This window comes from Papilio polytes, unplaced genomic scaffold (genome assembly GCF_000836215.1).
Source record: "Papilio polytes unplaced genomic scaffold, Ppol_1.0 DF821911.1, whole genome shotgun sequence".
In the NCBI taxonomy this organism is placed as follows: Eukaryota; Metazoa; Arthropoda; class Insecta; order Lepidoptera; family Papilionidae; genus Papilio; species Papilio polytes.
In genome coordinates, this window is record NW_013527293.1 from 266,279 (window position 1) to 287,290 (window position 21,012).

General features: G+C 37.0%; 2 protein-coding genes across 6 annotated transcripts in view; one reads left to right on the forward strand and one right to left on the reverse strand.

The window, feature by feature from the left end:
* Window positions 1-374: 374 nt before the first annotated feature.
* LOC106107732 (protein cramped) overlaps window positions 375-21,012 on the reverse strand; it is a 32,910-nt gene continuing 12,272 nt past the window's right edge. Inside the window, exons 3-20 of one of the 5 annotated variants that reach the window (XM_013288726.1) lie at window positions 7,957-8,119; window positions 7,530-7,817; window positions 7,253-7,456; window positions 6,585-6,760; window positions 6,239-6,398; window positions 6,008-6,166; window positions 5,541-5,932; window positions 5,243-5,458; window positions 4,884-5,151; window positions 4,459-4,588; window positions 3,912-4,011; window positions 3,158-3,304; window positions 2,754-2,874; window positions 2,349-2,430; window positions 2,037-2,155; window positions 1,481-1,618; window positions 914-1,062; window positions 375-622 (exon numbers count right to left, since the gene is read on the reverse strand). In XM_013288726.1, the coding sequence (XP_013144180.1) occupies window positions 521-622; window positions 914-1,062; window positions 1,481-1,618; window positions 2,037-2,155; window positions 2,349-2,430; window positions 2,754-2,874; window positions 3,158-3,304; window positions 3,912-4,011; window positions 4,459-4,588; window positions 4,884-5,151; window positions 5,243-5,458; window positions 5,541-5,932; window positions 6,008-6,166; window positions 6,239-6,398; window positions 6,585-6,760; window positions 7,253-7,456; window positions 7,530-7,817; window positions 7,957-8,119 (3,114 nt within the window). In that variant the 3' untranslated portion in view covers window positions 375-520. Of the gene's footprint in view, window positions 623-913; window positions 1,063-1,480; window positions 1,622-2,036; window positions 2,156-2,348; window positions 2,431-2,753; window positions 2,875-3,157; window positions 3,305-3,911; window positions 4,012-4,458; window positions 4,589-4,883; window positions 5,152-5,242; window positions 5,459-5,540; window positions 5,933-6,007; window positions 6,167-6,238; window positions 6,399-6,584; window positions 6,761-7,252; window positions 7,457-7,529; window positions 7,818-7,956; window positions 8,120-21,012 lie in introns of all 5 variants that reach the window. The other 4 variants (XM_013288727.1, XM_013288725.1, XM_013288728.1 and 1 more) reach the window with 4 other exon arrangements.
* LOC106107733 (lipase 3-like) overlaps window positions 15,647-21,012 on the forward strand; it is a 12,232-nt gene continuing 6,866 nt past the window's right edge. Inside the window, exon 1 of the mRNA XM_013288730.1 lies at window positions 15,647-15,830. Within this exon, the coding sequence (XP_013144184.1) occupies window positions 15,738-15,830 (93 nt within the window). The 5' untranslated portion in view covers window positions 15,647-15,737. The remainder of the gene's footprint in view (window positions 15,831-21,012) is intronic.

Consider the following 21,012-nt stretch of genomic DNA (forward strand, 5'->3'; position numbering starts at 1 on the left):
AAATCGTGAGGGCTGGATAGGATCGTGCTAAATAGAAATCTGTGGTCTCTGTCTACTCTTTTGGATAAAGGAAGCAAGTTGTTTGTTTTGATTTCGTTGGAGATTGAAAAAAATAACAGTCGGTAAAGGTAAATTTTATTAAGTTACTCTTACGTCTATATTGCAGATATAAAAAAAAATCAGAATACATGGTGACTTCACAATTTCAAACATTAAATTTGTATAATAAAATGAAAACATAATTACTTGTGTATAACATTAAAATACGTAAAAAAAAGTTAGCAATTGCTATTTATGAGAAAAGGATGCAAAATATTCGTACCATTAATACAAAGGAACATAATAAATTAATGCAATTAAATTAAAATAACCAGCTAACAGTTTTGTGATGGTACGTTCAGTACATTCAAGGTCTTATCCCAATACAATAAAGTTCAAATTAGCATGTCTGGATCTCTCTAATTGTTTACAAAAAGTGCGTTTTGTGTCTTATATGAATACAATAAAGTTCAAATTAACTTCAAGGCGCAGGTTCATCAGTGACCTCTGCCGCTAGATCCGCGAACTTCGCCACGTAGTCCATACTAGACTCCACCATTAAAGACTGTATTTGTGAGTCCACCTGGAAAATTGGTTTATGAGAAATTTAAGCATATTATAGTGTGATCAATTTTCCTGGCCTAAATTCACTATTTCCGAGGATTAACTATCGTCTGTATTCTGATAAATAAGCAAGCGTTCACGGAATTTACTAACCTACAGGGTAGGAGACTTAGAGGATACTATCCTAGATATGCGTCCCATACCCTGCCAATACCATTTTCATCTTTTCTTCGTGCGATAAAAGGGGGAGTATAACTAAAATTAGGCCTCCGACATACAAAAAACTCTGTTTACAGTTATGCGTTAATACCGGTGGCGTATGTTCTTGCTGGGGCTCATCTCCCTCCAGATGTCCGAGGAAGCTGCTGAGGGAGAAGTCCTGCACCGCGCCCTCCATCCAGCCCTCCGCGTGCAGCAGCCGCGACGGTGACAGCGACATCGACTCCGACGGCAGGAACTCTGCAATACTCTTTTTTATCACCTTACATATTCCAGTATCCGAGTAAAATATCCATTAAAATAAAAAGAGAAGAAAAGGAGAGGTAGTCAAACGGAAGATAATCTTATGTCCTTCTCAATCTCCGCCTTCCTTCTTCCTCTGCTCCTTCTCTTTCTTTAAGTAAATGTGGGGAATTAGAGTAAGAGAAAGCGATAGACGGACAAAATAAAGAAAAATGCGGAGAGTGAGAGTCAGAGAGTGAGAGAAGAGAAAGGAAATGTAAAGGCAGTATATACTTCACTTACATTTCCTTTCTCTTCTATGAGGAGAGATGGTAAGGAGAGACTGGAGCGGTAGAGTAGAAGAGAGATAGAGATTGAGAGTTCTCTTTCTACTAATTGCTGAAAGAATGAGATAGATGTATAATGTTATACTCACGTGCGATATCCGTGTTCTCAATATGTTGGTTATGTTCTGCGCGCGGCTCCAGCGGCTCCAGCGGCTCCAGCGGCTTCGCGACCTCCGTCTCTGTTACATCCATCTTATATTCTTTTATATCGTTATCTCTTACATCGTCTTCTGAAAAATAAGTAGAGGATGATAATATTTCTAACAGACAGAAAAAAGGAGGCTCTCAATTCCATTGGTATTTTAATGTAGTTGTATCGATTACTCTGAGATTTATGATTCGACTAGCTTTCGCCCGCGACTCCGTCCGCGTGGAACAAAAGAAAAGAAAAGTAAGTAGCCTAAGTCCTTCCCGACTATCCTCTAAATCTATGCCAAATTTCTTCTAGATACATTCAGCCGTTTTGGATTCAAACTCTAACAAATACTATAATCCAAACTTTCGCATTTATAATAATGTTTTTACTAGTAGTGTTTGAATTTTTTAAAAACCGTACAAAAACTCGGAAATTATGTCTTGAAGAGCGTTTACGCTTTTTGTTAATAAATACATATATTTTTTTCTTGTTAGTATTATGTTAAATACCTTCTAGTTCATGTTCGTCTGTACCATTTCCGGGTAGCGGCGTGATAGGAATGCGACGGTCACCATCGTGGAAGAAGAACTGCCCATTTGACTCACTCAGTACGTAGAAAAACGATAGACTGGTAAAATAGTTATAAAGCAAATTAGTTTTGGTCCTTGGAGTCGGAAAGTTTTGTATATTGTAATAACTTAAAAACTGCTGGGCCGATTTTAAAAATACTTGCACCGTTAGAAAGGTAATTTAGCGAGTAACATAGGCAATATAACTTATTTTTTTTATTTTACAAAACATAAAAGTAAAGTATGACTTACTCAGAAGTGGAGGTGGGCGGAGGCTTGGGCAGTATTTTGGGCGGCGCTGGCGAAGAATTCGGTACATTCATCGGGATCAAATCTGTGGATATCACAATTACTTCTATCACCACATTTAATAGCCACACTAAAGAACTCAACGACAGTGTGGCAGAGGTAATAAGCAATTGTTTATGACTAAGGCAATGGTTTTTCGTATAAATCTGGTTAACACTTGGCCAATACAGTTGCGATACTCCATTAAAAATAACAAAAGCCTTTGTACAGACAATAAATAAACAATTCTAACAGTATGCATTAAAAATTTATTGTCCTTCATTTTGTAGTGCGACAGTATCACTCGATAGAATAATGTGAACACTGAGTCCAGTGGGTGTGGCCGAAGCGAGGGCGGCAGGTACATACTGCTGGGCGGCGGCAGCTTGGGCAGCAGCGGCAGCAGGCGCTGCACGACGACGCGGCGAGCGGCGCCGCGCGGCCGCCCGCGCCGCCAGCGCGGCAGACCCTCCAGGCTCATTGGACGGGCCTGCACGAAAAAACCATAATTTTAAAAAAATATGCCATACTATTAATATTAATCATAGACATAGAGCACGTAGCGCAAAGCCCAATGTTACGATACAATTCTACCTTTTGCTCGCGACTTCGTCTAAGTATATAAAAAAGTAAGTACCCTGTCAGTTCTTCCACCAAACATCCATTTATTTACACTTTCGCAATAAAAAAAATTATTATATAGAATAGGTAATATAGAAGCGATCGATACTGCCTTTTCAAAGGTAAGGTTTATTGAATTTAGTCATATTTACGTCTGCGTCGGTGTCGTGTGGGCGTGGCGCGATGGGCGGCGGCTGCCGGAACACGGGCGTGGTCGGCGCGCGCCCCGCCCCCGCCACTCCCACGCCGCCCAACGCGCCAACCGCACCCACCGCGCTTACAGCGCCCACCGTCTTCTGCTAAAATACACAATAAATCAATTAAAATGAATACATGCTTATACAGCAGAACCTAGATAAATTAAAGTTTTATGAAGGGTCAAGGTTTATAGAGGTTTTTGGCTCTGATGGCAATGGAACATATTATTTTTTGAAGTTATACAGGTTTTCGAGTTACCGAGGTTTGAGTTATCGAGGTTCTACCGTATATAAAACTAGCTGTTGCCCGCGACTTCGTTCGCATGGTATTACGAACTATATAAATAACAAAAGCTACGTATCTCTTTCTCGAGGATGAAGTTTATCCCAAGTGTATTCCAGACTTTGTTTTATATATATGCCAAATTTCAATAAGATATGTTGAACCGTTGCAGAATGATCGAATAAACATTAAAAAACTAAATTAATGAATCCTACGGGAACTGTAACTATTCCCGAGATAAAAAAATAGCCTATGTGTTCTTCCAGACTATGCTCTAAACCTGTGCCAAATTTCATGGAGATCCGTTCAGCCGTTTAGGCTACAAACGCTAACAAACATCCATCCATCTAAACTTTCGCATTTATAACATTAGTAAGATGTACAATGTCAACATGCTTTTTACTTGACTAGATCCTATTTGTGTACCTGTTTCCGTTGCGTGTGCGCACACACGTGGCCGCACGCGCAGCGCGGCGCGGCCGAGCCGGCCAGCGGGTTGCCCGCCAGCGCCAGCAGACGCTTCAAACTGAAAATAAACACTAATTAGTGCAACATTGTTCAAATCGAAATACTTCAGAGGATTTTTTTCTGTATAAAAACTGTTCCCGTGTGGAGTCATCCGAATTAAATAAAAAAAAAACAGTATTTTACTTTTCACATTTGTGAATTTTAATTTATACAATTGCAAATGTTAAAATTCAAATGCACAAATGACAACATTGGATAACAATTACCGTTACCATGGCAACCTTGCTTTCTTGATGTCAGATTGTAGTTTAAGGTCGCTATCCCACGTGAAGGTTTTTTTTTTCAATTTATTAACTCACTGAGTGTAAATTTGTAACCTATAGCGTGTCTTAAATGTAGGGCTTTTTATTAAAGGAAGAATTATTGAAAAATATGGTGTAATATAGAGTTTACGCTTTACAAAATATCTTATTACATTAAAAGTATGAATTAAATATATATTTACCGATCGCTCATGAGTGCGAAGCCGTCGTGCGGCGACTGCGCGTGCGCAGGCCGGTTGATCAACTTGGACAGCAACTTGAGAGTGCTGGACGAACCTACTGACTTGTGCTCCGGAGACGCTTGCTGCTCATCTGAGAATACACTTTTAATTAATATATTTTACTAATATTATGAATACAAAAGTTTGGATGGATGTTAGAGTTTGTAGTCTAAACTTCTGAACGGATCTCGATGAAATTAAGCACAGATGTAGAGGATTGTCTGAAAGAACACATAGGCTACTTAAGATTCCGAAAATAACTATAGTTGTTGAAATTACATAAATTTAACATATTTAAATTTCGTGTCTTTAGTTTTTTATATCTATGCGGACGGAGTCGCGGTCGAAAGGTAGTATAAATAGAGAGATAATCTAGTAAATCTTACTCTTCCTCTCGTCTCCCGACATGCCATCATTGCTGTCCTGACTGAAAGTATTCTTCGGCGAGAATATATCGTTGTCACTCTCTCTCGCCTTCTCCTTCTCATCTTCTATCTCTACTCCTTTCTCTATCTTATCTATATGTTTGTCCTTGTCGTTTACTGTTAATTTCTCCGTGTCTATGTTCTTCTGTGACTTCAGTATCGGTTGAGGCAAAGGAGGAGTGGGTTCTGCCCACCAGTAGTCTAATTCTAGTCTAGACCGGGAACCAAACTAAAAGCAATTAAAAACACTAACATTAGCCTAGCCTAACCTAGCCTAGCCTGTTATTAAAATAACAATTTAATTAAAAAAAATATATTACCATAAGATACAAATCTCCAATAGTCAAGTCTCCAGCATCGTAAATACTCCAGCCTTTCCTGATCTGCTTAATAGCAGTCTCTACATCCACGTCCGACTTCTGTTCTTCTTCTGTCTTTTGCTGCTCCTGCTCGTTCTTTGCCTCTTCGCTCTCTTTTCCCTGCACGAGAGTGTATTCTGTACCACCACGTTTCTTTGGACGAATACGGAATTTAACCTGGAATATAGTTTATAATACGCAACATATGAATTTTACTAGTTTTGGATACATTTCAACTCAAAGTGAAACTAAATGTTACCTTAAGATTTTTAAATTTCCTTCCTTTTCCACTTTTATCGCCTTTTCCATCACTTTCGTTGTCCGTATCGCTTTTGTTAAATTTCTCGTCATCTTCCATCTCAGAAAAACTATCCTTTTCTCTTTCAAACATATCTTTGTCTCTCTCTGGTTCCTTTTCTTCTTCTTCCGCCGTTTCTTCTGATTTAACTTCGTTTTCATCTCCTACATGAACTTTTTCTTCTTCTTCTGGCTGCTTAATGGTTTTATAATTGGCCATGAGCTCGATACCGTCTATAGCTGTCTCGTCAATATGAACCATTTTCAGTTCCAAATCTTCCACTTTGATCTTTTTACTTTCTTCTTTCTCAGATACGCTGTCTTTACGTTGACGTTTTGGAGTTCTTATTTTTGCTAAATAAACATAAAAAATGTTTAGCCTAATAATTTTAATTTACCTAAGAAACTAATTATTGGACTTATCAGTACCATCTTTGTCCCGCTTTAGAGTGCCCATCCGCTCCAGGTAAGAGGAGAAGCAGATCTTCTGGCTGGACAGACTCTCGCTGGGGCTGACCACCGGTAGATGGATCTCCGCGCCGGGCCGGGGACCCACGTGGAGTGCTAGCTTCTTATCACGGAGATGTTCTAGACGATTATGAAAAGGTTATTTAGAGGTCATAACTATAATTTTAGTACCACAATTATACATATATATACCTTGGACAATAACCCTGTCAGTCTGTAAATTGAGATGACTCTCCAGATCTTCATACTTGTCACCAAATGGTAAGCGTTCCGCGTCATCTTCTTCTTTAGTTGTGTCTTCTGGCAATTTTTCTAGGCCATTCTCTGTTAGAATGTCTTCTTTGTGATCTGCCTATATCAATGAGTTAAGGTGAAATGAAAAAAATATCACCAGAAAGCAGAGGCCAACATCTGTATTACAATCGAATTGGCGGCATAATTTCGTATTTTGTTCTTTTTGATACACAGTTAATTTCGCTCTTGACTAGGTAGGTAAGTCTAGTGTTACTGTTATGAAAAACTTTGTACTAAAGGATACAAGTCGCCATCGTTTGTGTAACGCTCGGAGCAGCGCGAGGAGGCGCGTGCGCAGCGGCATAGTGGCGATTGCACGCGGGTTGTGCGCCGCCGCTTGCACGCGCGCCCAGCCCGCCGCGCAGCGCGCGCGCAGCCACACCGCCACACGCGAGCACACGCGCGCACCGCATGCACGCTCTATACGAATACACGAAGTACACACATCGTGGTAGAATGCTAGTTGACTGTCCGACTCGAAGGACCGTTTGCACTTTTTATGATATAAGGTGCGGACAAACGGCCACCTGGATCTACAGAAATGGAAAACTACCGCTGCCCATAAACATCCGCAATTGCAGATGCGTTGCCTACCCTTGATTGGCGGTGAAGGAGATGCACGTAATGAGGATATTCCCCCTTCCTATGTGTCTACTCCACAATCAAATCCGCTTTTCCTTCACATCTTTTCCTATTAAGAAAAGGGTGGAAAGGGAAAAGGACTAAAATTAGGCCACCGGCACCACACTTATCAGACGAAACGCGGAATTACTTCCACTTCACGCTTTTGTCTATGTGGTCGTGGCATTACACCGTGCGAGCCGGCCTCTTCGTGCGAAGATGTTAAAGCGGGCTCTACCACTGTTAAAACAGCTATCCGACTCAAAGGACCGCTTGCACTTTTAACGTTACCTGCAATGTGATTAAGCCTGCGCAGCGCACGGCACATGGGCGTGCGCACCCGCAGCGTGCGGCCGCGCGCGCGCACCGCCATGCTGCCGCCGCGCACCATCTCCCCCAGCCGCGCACATGTCTTCTCATTCACAGATGTCAGCTTGCGACGTAACTCGCCGTAGTTTATTAGTGCATATAGCTCTTGAGCTACTTTCTTTACGTCTGTAGGAACATTATTCAATAACTATTACAGATACAAACACCACGTAAATAAAAATAATATTTAGAAACTTACTCTCATCAAAGTGTACATGCTTGGAGAGTTTGTGCCAAGTTCTGTAGTAAAAATGGCTGACTTGTGTTTTAGTCTTAAGATTGGCGTCCGGCATTCCCTTCTTTTTCATCTTAGCGCGTATGTAAGAGGTGATTGCATCAAAGTCTTTGCCGTACTCGTTGAGGGCTTCGAAGAACAGGCTCTTTTCGTCAGCGGACCAAAGCGCTTTTGGCATGCGTTGCTTCACCGTCGGGAACGGCGGTGGCTCTTTATCGACATCTTTGCTTGGTGTTTCACATTCTGAAATTTCTGGAAAAAATTACCAGAAAATCAATTAGTGTCTCGAGGGTTTGCATACATCGATGTATTCACTAGTCTTCTGTGCATGACCGGTGTTAGACTGCGGCGAGTTTCTAGCGGTAGTTTTGCAGTAACGAGTTGATCTTGCCTCTTTTATCAGCTGGGGGTTCGAGCCTCAGTTTCTTGATGACTCTGGCGCTGGTGCGCTGCTGCTGCACAGTGGTCAGCGACCCCAGTAACTCCGTGCGCTCGCCCTCCACAACCGCATCCGGCACCACTAAAGGAACCATTGCTACCTCCTTTGTGACCGCCTGAAACAAATAAAAGATAGTCAATCCTTTTTGTTATACCGACTATATCTGATTTTTTTTAAATAATTGCCTGTTAATTATAGAGGCTGTAAATAATTGTTTAGGACCTTCCATAGATTCATTCCCCTAAACAATAAAACAGACAGTTGCAGCTAGTTTAATTAAATATTTTTTTACGATGCAATCAAAGATGGTATAGAAAGTCGATATGCATGGTCGTTGACATTTCCTTACTCGACAACTTTCGAGGAAGGTGCAAGGCCGGACGATACAAAAGCGAAATTAACATTCATCGTATATAATATCATGAATTTGCGAGTGACAATCATTTGTCGCTACCAAGAAAAGTATATGAGATTATAATGAATACTAGGTAGAGACAATTCAAGCGTGCTATTGGATTAAGAATTTTATTAACTCTTTGCATTTCGTGATAAACTTTTGATTGTAACAATTATTCCTTGTTTGCTTCTTCACGGTGATAAAATCGAAAAAACACAACCACGGATTATAGACAGATGTATCCATAGACAGGACAAGAAGTTTATTTTTCCATCTCCGTGTCTCACATTTAGCTTCGAACGTTTCCGCTAAGTAAACCATACGCAGGGGTCCATTCCGAATATCCATTCTACAACTTAAATATCTCTGTTAATATTGTCGCACTATTTGGCCGGTAACATGTAAATACAAACAGTGATTGAATATTCCATTGTGGTGCGAGCACGCGAGCACAATGCAAAACATACGGAACCGACAGATATATGGGTTATACGTCAGTAGGGAGGGTTCATCACCTTGCCACTGTCAAGGTCACGTTCCAAAATGTTTTCAGCTGATCATAAACTTGACTTAACAACTGTACAGTCACAGAAATTTGCATTGTTCTAATATAGAAAAATTGCCTTGACCCTTGCAATGAGACAAACTCCGCCTCTTCTAATTAAGTACGAGTGGAATAAGCTCGGAGCTTAAATAAATTACAATGGATAACAGTAAAAATAAACTGAAATACAGAAATGTTTTTCTATTCTGTACTTCTGTATGATAATTTAAGGATACATTTTTATTTACGTGACTGTACTTAATGATGTTTCAAAGCAATTGTCCTCGAAGAGCAAACAAACGTAAACATTTGCATTAAAATAATACCGAATTAACAATGCGACAATACCAAGATATAGAACTTCGCAATGGTACCATGTCACCGACAGATTTTGAATTACGTCAGTTTAATAATTTCCTAAAATTATCAAAAACTTAATAGCATATAATTATTCATAATTTCGCGTGTCGTTTTACCTAAATTTTATAAACCACGAGCTGTTGCCCGCGACTTCGTCCGCGTGGTATTAGAAAACATACGAGCTATATAAATAACAAAAAGCTACGTATCCCTCGGGATCCGGACACCAAGGGGATGAAACTTATCCTATGTATACTGCAGACTTTGTTTTACATTTGTGCCAAATTTCAATAAGATATGTTGAATTGTTGCAGAATGATCGAGTAAACATTAAAAAACTAAATTAATGAATCCCACGGGAACCGTAACTTATCCCGGGATAAAAAGTAGCCAGAGTAGTTCTTCCAGACTATGCTCTAAACCTGTGCCAAATTTAATAGAGATCCGTTCAGCCGTTTAGGCTACAAACATTAACAAACATCCATCCATCCATCCATCTAAACTTTCGCATTTATAATATTAGTAAGATTGAAGTGAAAAGTCGATTTATATCGCTAAGGCCTGCTACAGACGCTCAATACGAACTGATAGTTCAATATATAAAAGATACAGATTTTGTTCAGTTAAGTACCATTACAGTTTGACGTTGTTTAAAATCTGACGGCAACATAAATAAGAAAATAAGATGGATAAGATACGAAATGAGTATATTAGAGGAAGTTTGAGAGTAGCCCCCATAATAGAGAAGGTTAGGAGTAAAAGGTTAGCATGGTATGGGCATGTTATGAGGAGGGATGAATCGCATGTTACAAGGAGAACGTTAGTTATGGGTGTGGAAGGGTACATCGGTAGAGGTAGACCTAGAAAGAGATGGATGGCTTGTGTAAAAGGTGACATGATCAAAAAGGGAGTGATGACTGAGATGACGTATGATAGAGTTATGTGGAGGACAAAAACCTGTTGCGCCGACCCTACGGGAGTAGGATAAGGAGATGATGATGATGATGATAAATAAGAAAATAACCGCAGGTCTATTGGGGCGATGGTCATAACTCATGACATCTCCATATCAAAATACTTTATTCGGAAATGAATCGAAAAAATTCGACCCCAGACATTAAAGAGTTCTGTTACAAGGTCAATTACATGATCTTTTTGTAGCAAGTGATAGGGTTGCCGCTTGCCAGTTCCGGAGTTTTAATTTAAAACTAAAGTTATAAATCAACATTTCTCATAAATTTTTCGATTTCTTCATTAAGGAATCAGTCCTCTGTTATGGACATTTTTAATTTTTTAACCATTGGATTTGGCAAGAAATAAATCTTGAATTGAAATTAAATATAAAAAAATAAAACAGAAATTGAGCAATTAAAAGGGTCGAGGTCTAAGTATACTTAAATGGACCTTAGAGGTTCCTTATGTACGAATTCGTTTATTAACGTTCTGAAGCGTTAAAATGATTGAGTAATTTAAACATTTGACAGCCCTAACGCAGGATTTCTCATAAAACCAACACATTACAATCGTACAACCTTAAAACGGCGTCATTAACGAATACTTAAAGGAAAGTGCCGTCACATATGATTATAAAATACAATCACAAAGGGCGTATTAAGAATATACGTGAGATTGTTCTCGTAACGCCGTAATTAAAATGTCTATTACATTTGTGCAGCGCCTTGACCGGCATAAAGCACACCAAAAAATCGTCGATGATGTTACGAGTACGTGGTAGACCCCCTGTAAGATTCCTTGCAGTAATTATTTCCGGGGTGCAAAAGTGCCATGGGTCAGAGGTCAGAAGACGAGGGAGCACTCTTTCCTCCTATAAACTTCGAATCCTCAAAGATTTTAAATCAGTAAGATGAAGTTATCAATTCATTTAAAGACAATTAGAGATCCAATAGTATTCCAACAAAAAACGGATGTTTACCAAACTGATATACATCGAAAGTACAGGATAATGCAAAAGGTAATAAAAACAATATTAAAATGGACATTACAATCATTGCTGTCATTACACGTAGAGATAGACTTAAGATTAAAGCATTTATGTAATAAAAAAGATTAATTTAAAATACGGACGGGGTTATGAAGCGTGTCCTTCCGGCCTTGATAGCTTTTTAATTGACCGTCAGAGCGACAAATTAGTGGAATAATCACGTGTGCTGAACGAAATCGATAAAAGCACTGATAATCTATAAAAGCGCTATATCGTATTGCAAATCAAGCGCTCTTTCACATTTCTATATGTATATTTGTCGTTATGGTGGGATAAGTTAGTACGCACCAGGTTTACTCCTTTCGCAAATCTGCGGTACCGGTTGCAATATTAATTTTATTTACTCCAATATTGATATATTCATCATGTCGTCAGTCTATATCTCATCAATGGGCTTGGAGAGTATCCATGTTAAGAGTGGCTAGGCGACAAAGTGGTCAAGTGCGGATAGGTCGCCTGAATCCGCCAAAACGAATAAGCGACCGCTGCCCATAGACATCCGCAATTAGAGATGCGTTGCATACCCTTAATCGACGGAGGAGGAGACGCACATAAAGAGGATATTTCCAATTCCTATGCATCTCCTTCACCGTCAAATCCACTTTCCCTTCCCATCCTTTCCTTATAAGAATAGGGTGGTAAGAGAAAGGGACTTCACATATATACAATTTATATTAATGGTAGTTTAAAATATTTACTACCAAATGTATTCTAGAAGCTTTTGATCATTCTTATTGTTTCTTTAAGTCGGAGGTCTTACAGCCCTCGATATTTCGCCTTTGCAGAATAAAGGTGTGAGCGTTTACATGTAAATTAAATGATAATTTAAGACAATTTAAAATGTTAATTACCGGTCAATTGTCCGTACATGTCATCACCGAACAGGATATATTATACTGCGGGTATTCGAGCAAAAAACTGAAGACATTTTATTTGGCATTCATTTTAACGCCTGACCCGTAAAAGCACAGCATTCACTGATAGCAAAATACGTTAATTAATTACTGAACACGAATAATAATGTATTTTCGGTGTTTAATAGGTTTATAAGAGGTTATACCATAATTGGATTGAATTTATGGAATGAAAATGAAATTTCTTGGTAATGTATGATGGATGTAAAGGACTTGAGTAAATTTCATACATTCTTTGAGTCTCAATATCACAATTATCATAATCAGGAAAATTACATATGTAAGAATACTTGGAAATTGACCCCTTGCCCTCATCTTGTGATATAGCCTTAAAACACATTTAAAAACTTCTTTGCATGCAAAGGTAACTTTATTATATACTTTGTTAAAAATGTTTTGCAAGCTGAATTATAACAGTGGTGGAGCCCGCTTTAACATCTTCGTATGAATGAGCAGTTAGCCGCAATACCACGACCATACAGAAGATAGGCATCAAGAGGAAGTAATTCCACTATTCGCCTGATGAGTGTGAGTGCCGGAGGGCTAGTTGTCCACATTTTCTTCCCCCTTTTCTTATAATGGAAGGAAGGAAAGGGCGAGTGGATTTACAGGAAGTGGGGACGCATAGGAAGGGGAATTATCCTCATTCTGTGTGTCTCCTCCTCCGCCGATTAGGGGTCGGAAAAGCGTGTGCATTTGCGGATGTTCACGCTCTTTTCTAGCTAGCTTCTGGCTCGTTTGCTTCCTTATGATTGAAAAAAATACTGTTAATTTATAATTAAAGTAACGGCCACGCCAGGGGGAAAAGGACATTTGACTGCATTCGGACACGCACGGCTAACCGCTAAGTGAGAATATTCATTCGAGAAACACAACTACTGCTAGACAATATAATACGTAATAATGAAAATAATAACATAACCAAAGCATTTCTCGCAACATCCTTAATAATTTATTGTAATGACCAAGCAAAGACATAAAAGCATTTATTTTCAAATGATATAATATTAAAGTCTGTCGTAACACTGGTAAAGGTACGGCAAGATATGAAAAGACATGCTTTGCTTTAAAAGTAGTTATTTACAAGCTGATCTAGTAGACATGGGACGGAATAATTTGCTATTCTATACTTCAGGCGGTTAAATCTAATAGTTAATGTGGAATTGTTCTTTACATATACACTACAAAAATCGATCGAAAAACCTTTTGTTACTCTTCTCTGATATTAAATCATGCATACAACGTTTATAAGGCGTCTATAATTAATAGGGAAATATCATAATGTTGGATGGCTACAAAGGTAGAGGAAGACTCAAGAAAGTATGGATGGATTGTGTGAAATAGGATATGCTTAAGTAAGGAGTGGATTCAGATGACGGCTGATAGAGATGTATGGAAGAGCAGCACATACTGTGCACTGTGTGTACATCCATTATGGAGGGATAAGGGCAAGTGGATGATGAGTTAAATGTCATAACAGAGCGTAGAAATTAAACTTATCCCATGCGATTAACCCATGGTATCTGAGCATTAGTAGCAATTGTTGTTAAATTACACATCTATATTAACATAATAAAGCGTAAACACACACTACTTTGTGTCGTTGGATGTCAGCAATCACAGCACATTTTTGAATAATTCTTTCTTTAATATAAAGCCCTACACTTACGACACGGTGAAGGCTACATTTTTACACTATTAAACATGGAGAATTCATGTGGGAAAGGGACCATAAACTACAAGTTGCCAACATTAAGGAAGCAAGATTGCCATGGTTTGTGATCATGTTGTCATTTTGACATTTGCAATTGATAATTTGTCACATATAAATAATATAATAAAATTTTCATAATTTTATACGCATGAAGTCACACAGGAACAGCTAGTATTACAAGGAAAATGAAGCTCATGCACTTTTGCACTAACTGGATGGTTACGTCGCGAGTTACATTGTCCAAAGCTATTAATACTTTGATAACAGATAATAGATGTGTTCATTTAATTAACTATATATAGTTACAGTTTTTTGTTTTAACCTACGATATGATTTCCACATCGTTATTATCCGCACTGTGTCCGCTTATACAATAGCAATGCCGGTCGGACCAGTGGAAATCAAATAAATGTAAAGGTTGCCAATTGTAACTACATTCTAATCGAGAATATGCATTTCAAGTTAGGCTGAGGAAATATTGGGATAGCAAAAATGTTATTTTTGTTATCTTAATATTATAATTGCGAAAGTTAGATGGATGGATGTTTGTTAGAGTTTATAGCCTAAACGGCGGATCTTGATGAAATTAAGCATAGATATAGAGGATAGTCTGGAATAAGTCATAGGCTACGTACTTTTGGTTTTAATTATACCACGCAGAAGGAGTCTCGGGCGAAAGCTTGTCTTTGTTAATGTTATAAAGAGAAAAGCTTTGTATTTATGTATGTATTAATATAACACAAAAATTTGGGAGCCAATTTAAAAAATTGTATCATCAACAGAAAGCTACGTTATCAATGAGTAACATAGGTTATTTTTTCTTTTATTTTTTAATTTCCCGCGGGCGTAGTCGCGGGCAACAGCTAGTAATTAATAAGGGACCTGTGTAAGAATAGCAACTATGCTAATATGCATAAAATGAAAATAAACAACAGAAATGCAATGCCTTGTGACAGCTTGATAAGTCAACTCGGACAAAGGCAATTCGCTATGCATAGATGCTATGATAATCACTTTATATATCAGGAAATCCTGTTATAAAATAACTAATGCACATTCTGCCTGTTATAAGATCGCAAGTTTAGGATCTTTCCAACATCTATTATAATCGTTTGGCTAAATAAACGATTGTTTAATCTTTGATATCAGTAACCGTAGACATGTTTTGTAGTTCCTAGTTTAAAATTAAACAAATCCAATTTGATTTTTGGCTTCTAATGTTTAATTTGTTAATTATAAAGTTGTTGTTATTTTTTAGCGTGGTATGGACATGTTACGCGACGAGACTGTGTGAATGTGGATGGCTATGAAGGTAGAGGAAGATCGAAGAAAGTATGGATTATGTTAAAGAAGATATGCTCAGGGGAGTGGATTCAGATATGACGCCTGATAGAGATGTATGGAAGAGCAGCACATACTGTGCACCGTGTGTACATCCCTTATGGAGAGATAAGGGCAAGTAGATGATGAAAATATTTTTTTTTACAATTTTCTATGTTCACAGTATTTTATATCAAGCATACCAAAGATTAAGCACCAAACAGATTCGAACGTGCACCCGCGCGGCTTCTCTCCACTAATCAACAATAAACAATCGATTCTTATCAGGTAAAAAAGTAAACAATTCGCCACAATATCGAGACGCGTCATTGAAGATACGAAACGATAAAAATGGCGATCGGGACGTACAGCCACATTCTGACAGCGGCGCGGAAGCGAGCGCTCTCGGACCGGCGACACAAAAAAAAAATTTATAAGTCAGTATTTTTTTTTAGAAAAAATAGGGCTGTGATATTATCGATATGAGTGCAATTCGTTATATTGTTACGTTGTGCAGCGTATTGATAGTCGTCGGGGACGCGCAGTTGTTAAGGAAGGAAGCTTACGAAACTGTGGTAAGTGGATTCATATACATATTTGTACGAAAACTAACATTAAACAATACTCATTTAGGTTCGATTTTGTAATTTTCGTAAGTGAAAAAAAGCATGGCTCCTTGTTTTAATAAAAATAAAAGTTATTCCCCAGCGTTGTATTTATCGTCGGATTGTCATTGAACTGGTAGGATGTCCTGACGTCAGAGAAAGTTTGAGCCCAAAAAAAATCTAGAAATTAAAATATAAATAGAATTTCTTACTTCCTATTATACATGACATTTCATTTACTTATGTTATTTACATTTTTAGCTGTTATAAAAAGTACAAAACACCAACTTGTGTCATTTATTACATTAGAGCTATCTAGTCTTGTTGCCAATTTTTTGTCGAATAAAATAATAGATTTATGTATAGAACTTAAAGCTTATGTAGAGTGGTATTAATTTATATTAAACAGATGCTCGGTGCAGTTTCCTCCCTTCTTCTTTGTCGCTTGAGTCTTTACAGACTCGTCGTGGTTATCACGTACCAGTGAATGTAAATATTATTTATTACCTGTTACTCGCTACTTCGCACGCGTGAAATTAATAAATAATTAAAAATTCTAGCCTACATTACTAACTTATAACGTAGCTTTTTAATGGTGAAAGAATTTCGAAAATCGGCTAAGTAGTTTTTGACTTATTCAATACATACAAAAATCCAAATATACAAATCATTGCTCATTATCACATTAGTATAAAGTAAAGAGAATTCAATTATTAGTAATTTCTTTTATTATATTACGCATTTGTTACTATAAGTTAGGAATTTAGCTGACTTATATTGATTACTTAGTAACTTTTTTTTAGATACTAGATAGATATATAACCCACTAAAAGCAATAATTATTTAGATATTAAGGGCATGTACGATTAAAATTATAAAATATCTAATGGAATTATCGGATTTTGTACCCTTATCAGACAGTGACGTCATTTTTAAGCTATCTGAGCCTCTATCAGCCACTAGTGGGACAGGCCCTTATAATTATTTACTCGTCTGCTTAAAATATCAATACTCCATATTGACTTAGAACCTTAATTATGTAAATGCAAGATGCATTTAACTTGCGAGTTAACTTAAAATTAATTTATATGCATAGCAACGGAGGGTTCACATGCTGAAAATGTTTCTATCTCTAGTTTTCAAAGCGAAATTAATGGGATGAAGTCACAACTTTTAGATACCAAACACCCCCTTCCCCCCGCCTTTGTGGAAGATGCATAATAACTATCGTCTACTTCAGTCTCGTTCTATTTCAGTACTGTAAGTACTTCCTTATTTTATATATAAACTGATATTATGTTTATTAAATGCTTGCTTATGGACATTATAATAGCAACAACACATGTCGGTATTCCTCGCACGTTTGTATCGTGTGGGTATCCATTCACATGTCCGTCACGCGCTAACACAAATTGATTTTTATGCTCGTATGTATTTCCGCGACTCTTTGTATTTCATTTTCGTGTAAATATTTGGAATACATTGTACTGTCTCCAATGTCGAGGAATGGTATATTTTACTTGAGGAAGGACAATTCTCTTTAAAATTAGTAATTTTGGAAACTTTAAATAAGGGTTCATAATTCATTTTTGATTCTTGGTTGTTTGCAAATAGATATCAAAACATAACCGTTTGTGCTATAAAATTGTATGGATGAAATCTAAATACATTGCAGCCAAATCACTAGTAATCATAACAATAATCAGATGAGATCTTTATCGGTATATTCATGGCCGTAAACAGAAGTCATTTTGTATATCACTAACAATAAGTTTATTTTAGTCTAAGTTAAAAAGGCCGCTATTAATTACCCAAAGTTTGATTCATTGAAATGTAGATTTTTTCTTCTTCTAAGCTTTACAATTAAGTAGGGTGTTGCTCATTGAGCCCATGAATGCCCCCTCACCAATGAATCGACCCAAAATATTTTTCCAATTATGCCATTTATTGCTCTGCAAATATCGAGTCAACGCAAGATTAGAGTTGTCAACAGATGAATTGCGGGGATTCAACGACTAAGTTATCCTTTAGCCGTACTCTTAACCATTAGTTTAGTTAGTTAACTTTGAAATTAAAGAGTTGAGCGCCAATAGCCTAATGGTTTGGGGTACGGACTACCGATCTTGAGGTCGAGGGTTCGAATTCCACCATTCGACTATTGTCGTGAACCATATCCAAGCACAAGCCTAGAGCTTAATTGGAATCGTTAAAGGAAATATTAGTAAATTAACAAAAATCTACTGATATTAAAAAAAGAGTACCTAAAAATTAGGAACATGAACTAGTTAAAATAGTCATGTTTCCAAAAGGTGTTAACTTATTAGCATATTTTTAAATTGTTTTTCAAAACAATGTATGATTGCGTCTTCGTATCTGTTCATTGTCATCAAGTGAAATTCGACAGGTTTGGCGTAAACATGACATTAGGTGACATGTCAGGAAGGTTCCATACAATAGAATTTTATGTCAGTAATTTCACGAAAACTGTTTTGTAAGTTATCATTGATGTTTTTTTTTTCTTTTACGTAATCTAAATTATTTTATTTTCAATCTCTCATCGTATTAATTGACTAGCTGTTCCTCTGCGTCTTCATCCGCATGAAATTATAAAAACTTTATTTTATTGTTTACATTTGTTAATTGCAAATGTCAAACTTAGGGTTACCATAATAACCTTGCTCCCTTAATGTTGGCAAACTTGTAGTTTATCATCCCTTTCCCACATTAGGGTTTTTATCCAAAATATTTATCCCCCTAAGTTTAATGGCGTGAAAATATATAACCTAAAGCGTGACGTAAATGTAGGGCTTTTAATTATAAACAGGATAATTTAAAAATATGCTGTGAGTGCTGACATCCTACATAACAAAGTGTGTTTTCGCTTTATTATATTAGTACTAGCTATTGCCCGCGACTTCGTCCGCATGAAATTTAAAAATACAAAACTTTCATTCGCCCGTTTTTTCAACCTATTACCAAATGTATTAACTTAATAGTAATCTACGTAATAAAATCTACCTATGCAACATTCCAAACTTCTAAGGTGGCTTGTTATATTAGTATAGATATATATGAAACAAAGGCTCGTACAGATATAATCGTAACTTAGCACAACTTAAAGTGAATATGTCGCAGTTGAATTCGCATACAAGGTTAGTATGCCTACTTCGAGAAAATAAAGTATAAAAAAATTGCAGAAGTTGCTAAGACTGGTAACAATCATAATTTTTATTTATTTTACAAAACGTGGAAGTTACTAAAGAATGCGACATATGCAAGTCAAACGAGCATATGTTTAATATACTTATTATATACTTATAATATAACTTATATAATATACTTATACTTTATTACGCAATAATCACAGTAAAAACGGGCACCATGTTTGACTAAACTTTTGCGATAGTTTAGTCTCGATTTGATTTCTATCTTACTTCTTACTACTCGTATAATATATATATATATATATATATATATATCTTACTAATATTATAAATGCGAAAGTTTATATGGATGGATGGATAGATGGATGGATGGATGGATGGATGGATGTTTGTTAGCGTTTGTAGCCTAAACGGATGAACGGATCTCTATGAAATTTGGCACAGGCTTAGAGCATAGTCTGGAAGAACACATAGGCTACTTTTTATCCCGGGAATAGTTACGGTTCCCGTGAGATTTATTCATTTAGTTTTTTAATGTTTACACGATTATTCTGCAACGGTTCAACATATATTATTGAAATTTGGCACAGATATAAAACAAAGTCCGGAGTACACATGGCATAAGCTTCATCCCCGAGAAATGCCCGATTCCCGCGGGTTACGTAACTTTTTGTAATTTATATAGTTTGTATGTTTTCTAATACCACGCGGACGGAGTCGAGGGCGAAAGAAAGTAAGCTTATAAGGAGGTGCGCACACTACTCGATTTTTGGTTGTGCAACTAAACAGTTGAGTTGCGAAACAATCGACAATCGCACAACAGTTGTGCGATAGTTTACTCAAAGGCGTGCGCTCCAAATATATTCCAGCCAGTGAAACAAAACAATCGCGAATAATTCACTCCTGAGGGGATTTCCTGAACTGACAAAGCATACTAATGTAATACAGAAAATACGATGCCGTATTTTACAAATCAAACGACTATGTAATTTTTGTTATTTGTTAGTCAAATGTTTACAATTTTAGAAGACAATGCTATACGTGGATTTTTATTTGTTTCTTAATTTGTTTTTAATTAGTGGAAATATTTTAAACACCAAACACAACTTATAATATAAATATAGACGAACACTGATTTTGTTTGGTTTGGAAAACTATTTTAGCTAATCTTACTAATATTTTAAATGCGAAAGTTCTTATGGATGGATGTTAGAACTTAGGTATCGGTCTAGAAGAACACGTAGACTGGTTATTTCTTACTTTTATTTAAAACTTTTCGTTTTCGTTTAACGGACGCTCAATTTTTCCTCAAGATGAGAGAACTTTTTCTTTAAGGATTAACAACGTTCTTATGCCTAAGGTTTTTTATTTTTTATTGTTTATGTTTGTCCAATACTCAATTGCAAATGTCAATATTATCGTTGCCATAATAACATTGCTTCCTTAATGTTGGCACCTTCTAGTTTATGGTCGCTTTTACACATGAACGTTTTTACCAATTTGTTTACCACCTAAGTTTAATAGTGTGCAAATATATAGCCTAAAACTTGTCGTAAGGCTTTTCATTAAAAAAGTATTATACAAAAATATGCTGTAATTGCTGACATTTTAGGCAACAAAGAAGTGTGTGTTTACGCTTTATTATAATAGTATAGATTAAAGTATGGATTAAGAGCCTTTAAAATTACCAAGTCCATTTCATAGCAAAAACTTCTCAACATTAACTAGGTGAAAAAACATGTTATTAGTTCATTGTATATCAACATTACAAGATGCATGACTCGATCTATTCCAAATCAATTACCACGGTTGTAATCAGCCCATAAACAATTGAATATTCATTTATTTTTTAATTGTTTACTAGCGAAGGTACTATCGACTCTGGGATAGTTATCAATTCCTTAGCGTGCGTTCGCACGGGCAGACTTTGTACGCCGCGGTAAAGTTCAAGGTCAGCAGACTTTTTACGCCCACGAGATAGGTGTTCG